Source organism: Macrobrachium nipponense, chromosome 14, assembly GCF_015104395.2.
Source record: "Macrobrachium nipponense isolate FS-2020 chromosome 14, ASM1510439v2, whole genome shotgun sequence".
In the NCBI taxonomy this organism is placed as follows: Eukaryota; Metazoa; Arthropoda; class Malacostraca; order Decapoda; family Palaemonidae; genus Macrobrachium; species Macrobrachium nipponense.
The window spans coordinates 6420464-6427963 of NC_087207.1; the positions used below are offsets into that span (position 1 = coordinate 6420464).

General features: G+C 69.5%; 2 protein-coding genes across 2 annotated transcripts in view; both read right to left on the reverse strand.

Annotated features, from left to right (window-relative positions):
• Positions 1-869, reverse strand: part of LOC135226030 (paraneoplastic antigen Ma6E-like) — an 8148-nt gene extending 7279 nt beyond the window's left edge. The window contains exon 1 of the mRNA XM_064265506.1: positions 135-869. Coding sequence (XP_064121576.1) covers positions 135-869 — 735 coding nt within the window. The remainder of the gene's footprint in view (positions 1-134) is intronic.
• A 130-nt stretch (positions 870-999) lies between these two features.
• LOC135226031 (collagen alpha-1(I) chain-like) lies at positions 1000-7218 on the reverse strand. Its single transcript, XM_064265508.1, has 4 exons — positions 7076-7218; positions 5048-6967; positions 3857-4963; positions 1000-3808 (listed from the first exon to the last, which is right to left on the reverse strand). Exons 1-4 carry the CDS (start codon positions 7216-7218, stop codon positions 1000-1002), a joined length of 5979 nt encoding a protein of 1992 aa, XP_064121578.1.
• Positions 7219-7500: the final 282 nt, after the last annotated feature.

A 7500-nucleotide genomic window follows, 5' to 3' on the forward strand; every position in this document is an offset into this window, starting at 1 on the left:
TCCTTACAAGGAATTTTGTAAATGACCTTGTGGCACGCCCGCCTGCCTACACCAGGCCTGCTTGGCAGACCTTGTGGCCCGCCCGCCTGCCTGCACCAGGCCTGCTGGGCAGACCTTGTGGCCCGCCCGCCTGCCTGCACCAGGCCTGCTTGGCAGACCTTGTGGCCTGCCCGCCTGCCTGCACCAGGCCTGCTGGGCAGACCTTGTAGCCCGTGGCCCGACCGCCTGCCACCTGCCAACCAGGCCTGCTTGGGCAGACCTTGGGCCAACCCGCCTGCCTCCGAACCAGGCCTGCTGGGGCAGACCTTGTGGCCGGCCAGCCCGGGCAATGGCCTGCACCAGGCCTTGCTGGGCAGGACCGTGTGGCCCGGGCCGGCCTGCCTTGGCACCAAAGGCCATTGCTTGGGAAGACCCTTGTGGCCCCGCCCGCCCTGCCTGCCAACAAGGCCTGCCTGGGCCAACACCTTGTGGCCCGCCCGCCTTGCCCTGCACCAGGCCTGCCAACAGCCTGCCTGGGCACCTTGTGGGCCCACCCTCCTGCCTGAACCCAGGCCTGCTGGGCAGACCCTTGTGTGCCCCCCGCCTGCCTCACAGGCCTGCTGGGCCAGACCCTTGTGGCCCGCCCGCCTGCTGCAGCCTGCTTGGCAGACCGCCCCTCCCCCGCCTGCACCCCAGGCCTGCTGGGCAGACCTTGTGGCCCGCCCGCCCCTGCCTGCACCAGAATGGCCTGCTGGGCAACCTTGTGGTCCGCCCGCTTGCCTGCACCATGCCTGCTGGGCAGACCTTTGTGGTCCGCCCGCCTGCCTCACCAGGCCCCCTGGGCAGACCTTGTGGTCCGCCCGCCTGCCTGCACCAGGCCTGCTGGGCATACCCTTGTTGGCCCGCCCGCCCGCCTCACCTAGGCCTGCTGGGCAGACCTGTGGCCCGCCCGCCTGCCTGCCACCAGGCCTCCGGGCAGACCTTGTGGCCCGCCCGCCTGCCTGGCACCAGGCCTGCTGGTCAGACCTTTGTGGGTCCGCCACGCCTGCCTGCACCAGCCGCTTGGCAGACCTTGTGGTCCGCCCGCCCCTGCCTGCACCAGCCCTGCTGGGCAGAACCTTGTGGTCCGCCCGCCTGTCCTGCAACAGGCCTGCTGTCTAGACCTTGTGGCACGCCCGCCTGCCTGCACCAGGCCTGCTGGTCAGACCTTGTGGACCGCCCGCCTGCCTGCACCAGGCCTGCGTGGAAAGACCCTTGTGGTCCGCCCGCCTGCCTCACCAGGCCTGCTGGCAGACCTTGTGGCGCGCCCGCCTGCCTGCACCAGGCTGATGGGCAGAACCTTGTGGCCCGCCGCCTGCCTGCCACCCGGCCTGCTTGGGGGGCAGACCTTGTGGCCCGCCCCGCCTGCCTGCACCAGGCCCTGATTGGGCCACCCTTGGTGGCCGCCCGCCTGCCTGCACAGGCTGCTTGGGACCAGACCTTGTGGCCCGCCCGGCCTGGCCTCACCAGGATGATTGGGCCAGACGCCCCGCCTTGCCTGCCCACAGGCCCTGATGGGGCCCAGACCTTGATGGCCGCCCGCCTGACCTGCCACCAGGCCTTGCTTGGGCAGACCTGTGGCCCGCCCGCCTGCCTGCACCAGGCGTGTTTGGGCAGGGGACCCTTGTGGCACTCCCGCCTGCCTGCACCCAGGCCTGCTTGGCAGACCTTGCCCGTCCACCGCCTGCCTGCACCAGTCCTGCTGGGCAGACCTTGTGGTCCGCCGCCTGCCTGCACCGGACTGCTGGCAGAACCTTGTGGCTCGCCCCGCCTGCCGTGCACCAGGCCTGCTTGGCAGACCTTGTGGTCCGCAGCCTGCCTGCACCAGGCCTGATGGGCAGACAACCTTGTGTCAACCGCCTGCCTGGCCACAAGTTCCTGCTGTGGCAGACCTTTTTTGTGGTCGCCCGCCTGCCGGCACCAGGCCTGCTGGGGCAGACATTGTGGTCCGCCCGCCTGCCTGCAACAGGCCTGCTGGGCGACCTTGTGTCCGCCCGCTTCCATGAACCAGGCATGCTGGGCAGACCTTGTGGCCCGCCCGCCCATGCCTGCAACAGGCCTGCTGGGCAGACCTTGTGGCCCGCCCGCCCCTGCCCTGCACAGGCCTCCTGGGCAGACCTTGTGGCCCGCCCGCCTGCCTGCCACCAGGCCTGCCTGGGCAGGACCTTGTGGTCCGCCCGGCTGCCTGCCACCAGGCTGCTTGTGCAGACCTGTTGGTCCGCCCGCCTGCCTGCCACCAGGCCTGCTAGGGGCAGACCTTGTGGTGGTTCCGCACCGCCTGTCTGCAAAAGGCCTGCTGGGCAGACCTTGTGGCACGCCCGCCTGCCGCACCAGGCCTGCTGGGCAGACCTTTGACCCGCACGCTGCCTGACACCAGGCCTGCTTGGCAGACCCTTGGGTCCGCCCGGTCCCTGCCCTGCACCAGGGCCTGCTGGGCAGACCTTGTGGCCCGCCCGCCTTCCTGACACCAGGCCTGCGGGCCAGACCTTGTGGCCCGCCCGCCTGCCTGCACCAGGCTGCTGGGCCCAGACCTTGTGGCCCGCCCCGCCTGCCAGCACCAGGCCTGCTGGGCACACCGGTGGCCCGGGCCCGCCTTGGTGCCCCCGGCCTTGCCTGGCCCTGCCCAGACCTTGTGGCCCGCCCGCCTGCCTGCACCAGGCCTGCCTGGGCAAGGAAATTGTGGCACGCACCCGCCTGCCCTGGCCCCAGGCCCCTGCTGGGCAGGACCGCCCCGCCATGCCTGCACCAGGCCTTGCTTGGGCAGACCTTGTGCGCGCCAGCCTGACTGCACCAGGCCTGCTGGCAGACCTTCGTGGCCCGTTCCTCCCTGCCTGACCTGCACCAGGCCGTGCTTGGCAGACCTTGTGGCCCGCCCGGCCTGCCTGCCCCCAGGCTGGATTGGCAGACCCGCTTGTGGCCCGCCCGCTGGGCATACCTTGTGGCCCCCCGCCCTGCCTGCACCAGGCCTGCTGGCAGACCTTGTGGCTCCCGCCCCCTCCGGCACCGCCTGCCTACACCAGGCCTGCTGGGCAGACCTTGTGGTCCCGCCCGCCTGCCTGCACCAGGCCTGCTGGGCAGAACATCCTTGTGGTACACCCGCCTGCCTGCACCAGTTGGCCATGCTGGGCAGACCTTGTGGTCCGCGCACCCGCCTGCCTGCACCAGGCCTGCTGGGCAGACCGGTTGCTGGGCGCCCCGGTCCCCCCCTGCCTGCACAGCCTGCTTGGCAGACCTTGTGGTACGCCCGCCTGCCTGCACAGGCCTGCTGCGGCAGGGACCTTGTGGGGTCCGCCCGCCTGCCTGCACCAGTCCTGCTGGCAGACCCTTGTGGTCCGCTCCCGCCTGCCTGCACCAGCCCTGCTGGGCAGAACCTTGTGGCTCCGCCCGCCTGCCTGCAACCAGGTCCTTGCTTCGGCAGACACCTTGTTTGGTCCGCCCGCCTGCCCTGCCACCATGGCCTGCTGGGCAGACCTTTAGTGGGGCCCGCCCGCCTGCCTGCACCAAGTCCCTTGCTGGCAGACCCATTGGGTGGCCCCGCCCGCCTGCCTGCAACCAGGCCTGCCTGGGCAGACCTTGTGGTCCCCCGCCCGCCTGCCTGCACCAGCGGCCTGCTCGGGCAGACCTTGTTGGGTCCCGCCCAGCCCTGCCTGCACCAGGCCTGCCTTGGGTACAACCTTGTGGTTCCCGCCCGCCGCCTGCCCTGCACCAGGCCTGCTGGGCAGACCTTGTGGCCCGCCCGCCTGCCTGCACCAGGCCTCCTTGCCGGAACCCTTGTGGCCCTCCCGCCTGCCTGGCAACCAGGCCTGCTGGGCAGAACCTTGGTGGGTTCCCCCGCTACCTGCACCCAGGCCTGCCTTGGGAGAACCTTATGGCCCGCCCGCCTGCCTGGCCCAGGACCTTGCTGGGGCAGGACCTTGTGGTCCGCCCGCCTGTCCTGCAACCAGGCCTGCTTGGGCAGACCTTGTGGCACGGCCCAGCCCTGAAAACCTGCCTGCAACCAGGCCTGCTGGGCAGACCTTGTGGCCCGCCCGCCCTTGCCTGCACCAGGCTGCTTGCAGACCTTTGTGGTCCGCCGCCGCCTTGCCTGGCACCAGGCCACCTTGGGCAGACCTTGGTGGCCCGACCCCCGCCTGCCTTGCACGCCAGGCCTGCTGGGCAGACCTTGTGGCCCGCCGCCCGCCTTGCCCTGCACCAGGCCTGCTGGGCAGACCTTGTGGGGTGGGGTGGGTTGGGTGGGGTGGGGGGGTGGTGGGTGGCTTGGGTGGGGGCCGGCCTGGCGGCCGAGTGGGCGGTGGGGCCTCGGCGCCCACCCCAGCCAGGACCAGCACCTGCCTGGGCACCAAGGCCTTGCTGGGCTAAACCTTGTTGGCCCCCCGCCTGCCTGCACCAGGCCTGCTGGGCATACCTTGTGGCCCCGTCGCCTACCTTGCACCAGGCCTGCCCTGGGCCCAGACTTTGGCCCCCCGCCTTGCCTGCACCAGGCCTGCTGGGCAGACCTTGTTGGCCCGCCCGCCTGCCTTCACCCAGGGGCCGCTTTGGCAGAGCCGGTCCGCCTTGCCCTGCAGCCAGGCTTGCTGGGGGCAGACCTTGTGGCCCGCCCGCCTTGCCTTCCTGCACCAGCTGGTGCAGGCTGGCATGAACCTTGTGGGCCCGGGCACCGCCCCCTGCCCTGCACAAGGCCCTGCTGGGCAGAACCTTTTGGGTCCGCCCGCCTGCCTTCACCAGGCCTGCTTGGCAGACCGTCCGCCTGCCTCCACAGCGCTTGCTGGGCAGAACCTTGTGGCACGCCGCCCTGCATGCACCAGCTGGTGCAGGCTGGGCAGACCTTGGGGCCCGCCCGGCCTGGCCGCACCAGGCCTGCTGGGCAGACCTTTTGGTCCGCCCGCCTGCCTGCACCAGGCCTGCTGGGCAGACCTTGTGGCCCGCCCGCTGCCTCCCACCAGGCCTGTGGGCAGACCTTGTGGCCCAGCCCGCCTGCCTGCACCAGGCCTTACTGGGCAGACCTTGTGGTACGCCCGCCTGCCCTCACCAGGCCTGAGCTGGGCAGACCTTGTGGCCCGCCAGCCTGCCTGCACCGCCGCTGGGCAGACCTTGTGGCCGACAGCCTGCCTTGCACCAGGCCTGGTGGGCAGACCTGTGGCCCGCCCGCCCGCCTGCCAGACTTCGTGGCCCGCCCGCCTGCCTGCACCAGGCCGGCTGGGCAGACCTTGTGGCCCGCCCACCTGCCTGCACCAGCGCTGGGCAGACGTTTGTGGACGCCCGCCTGCCTGCAACAGGCCTGCCTGGGCAGGCTTGTGGCCCGCCGGCCTGGGCCAGCACCACCTTGCTGGGGCCCGCCCGCCTGCCTGCACCAGGGGCTGGCTGGGCAGAACCTTGTGGCCCGGACCCGCCTGCCTGCACCAGCCTGGTGGGCAGCCCTTGTGGCACGCCCGCCTGGCCTACAACAGCCTGGGATGGGCAGGACCATTGTGGCCCGCCCGCTGCCTGCAACCAAGGCCTGCCTGTGGGCAGACCTTGTGGCCCGGCCCCCCGCCTGCCTGCACCAGGCCTAAGCTGGCAGGACCGTTGGTTGGGCCTGCCCGCCTGCCTGCAACCAGGCCTGCTCGGCAGACCATTGTGGCCAGCCGCCATGCCTGGCACCAGGCGATGGGCCAGGAACCCTTGTGGCACGCCCGCCTTCCTGGCACCAAGGGGAAAACCTGCTGGGCCCAGACCCCCTTGGGGCCGCCCGCTCCTGCACAAGGCCCTGGGCTTGGGCAGACCGTGGGGCCCGACCGCCTTACCTGCACCAGGCCCTGCTTGGCAGACCTTGGGCCCGGGGCCCGCCCCTGCCATGCCACCAGGCCTGCTTGGGCAGAACCTTGGGCCCGGCCCGGCCTGACGGCCTGCACCAGGCCCTGCTGGGCAGACCTTGTTGGGGCACGCCCACCTGCCTGCCACCAGGCCTGCTGGGCAGGGACCTTGTGGCCCGCCTGCCTGCCTGCACCAGGCCTGCTGGGCAGACCTTGTGGCCCGCCCACCTGCCTGACAACCAGGCCTGCTGGGCAGACCTTGTGGCCCGCCTGCCTGCCTGCACCAGGCCTGCTGGCCAGACCTTCTGGCCCGCCCCCCCCGCCTGCCTGCACCAGGCCTGCTTGGCACCTTCTGCCCACCGCTGCCCTGCACCGCCTTGCCTGGCACCTTTATGGGCCCGCCCTCCGCCTGGGACCAGGCATGCCTGGGGCAACCTGGCCCGCCCGCCTGCCTGCACCAGGCCTGCTGGGCAGACCTTCTGGCCCGCCCGCCTGCCTGCACCAGGCCCTGCTGGGCAGACCTTGTGGCCCCGCCCGGCCTGCCTGCACCCGGCCTGCTGGGCAGGACCTTGTGGCCCTCCCGCCTCTGCCAGGCCTGCTGGGCAGACCTTGTGGCCCGCCCGCCTGCCTGCACCAGGCCTGCCCTGGGCAGCCTTCTGGCCCGCCCGCCTTCCCGCCACCAGGCTTGCTGGGCAGACCTTTGTGGCCGCCCGCCTGCCTGCACCAGGCCTGCTGGGCAGGAACCTTGTGGCCCGCCCGCCTGCCGCACCAGGCCTGCTGGGCAGACCTTGTGGCCCGCCCGCTGCCCTGCACCCGCCCGCCATGCTGCACCATTGGTGGCCCGCCCGCCTGTGCACCAGGCCTGCTTGGCAGACCCTTGTGCCCCCCGCCTGCCTGCACCAGGCCTGCTTGGCAGACCTTGTGGCCCGGCCGCCCTGCCTGCACCAGGCCTGCTGGGCAGACCTTGTGGCCCTCCCGCCTGCCTGCTGGGCAGACCTTGTGGCCCGCCCGCCTGCCCGCACCGGGCTTGCTGGGCAGACCTTGTGGCCCACGCCCGCTGCCTGCACCAGGGGCCTGCCTGGAAGGACCTTGTGGCCCGCCCGCCTGCCCGCACCAAGGCCTGCTTGGCAGGGACCCTTGGGTGGCCCGCCGCCTGCCTTGCAAACAGAAAACCCTGTCGTTAGTCTTAGAACTAGAATATGCCACTGAATCCTTCCAATTCTCCTGGGGGCTTCTCTCAATCCTCTGTGCCAATTTGTTGGCACTCCACTATTCTTCTCTGAATCCTTTGCTCCTTCTCCTGGCACTCCACCAATCTTCTCTGAATCCTATGCTCCTTCTCCTGGCACTCCACCAATCTTCTCTGAATCCTATGCTCTTTCTCCTGGCACTCCACCAATCCTCTCATTTTCCTCAACGTTTCTAAATCCTCCCATTTTCTTTTCTCTTTCAGGAATCAATAAAACTTTTAAACAAACATTTTGACATATTTATTTCCATCCACCTTTCTTTTCCTTCAACAATTAACAAAGCAAACTTATTACAAATAAACATCAAACTATCCACACAGTACAGTTAAAAACTTTCATGAAATAGTAACCTTTAGTTTTCTGAAAGCTAAAATAAACTATTGCAGATGACTCCTAAGATCCATTTATGGTCACAAACTAAAATCATTTGTAAAAGATGG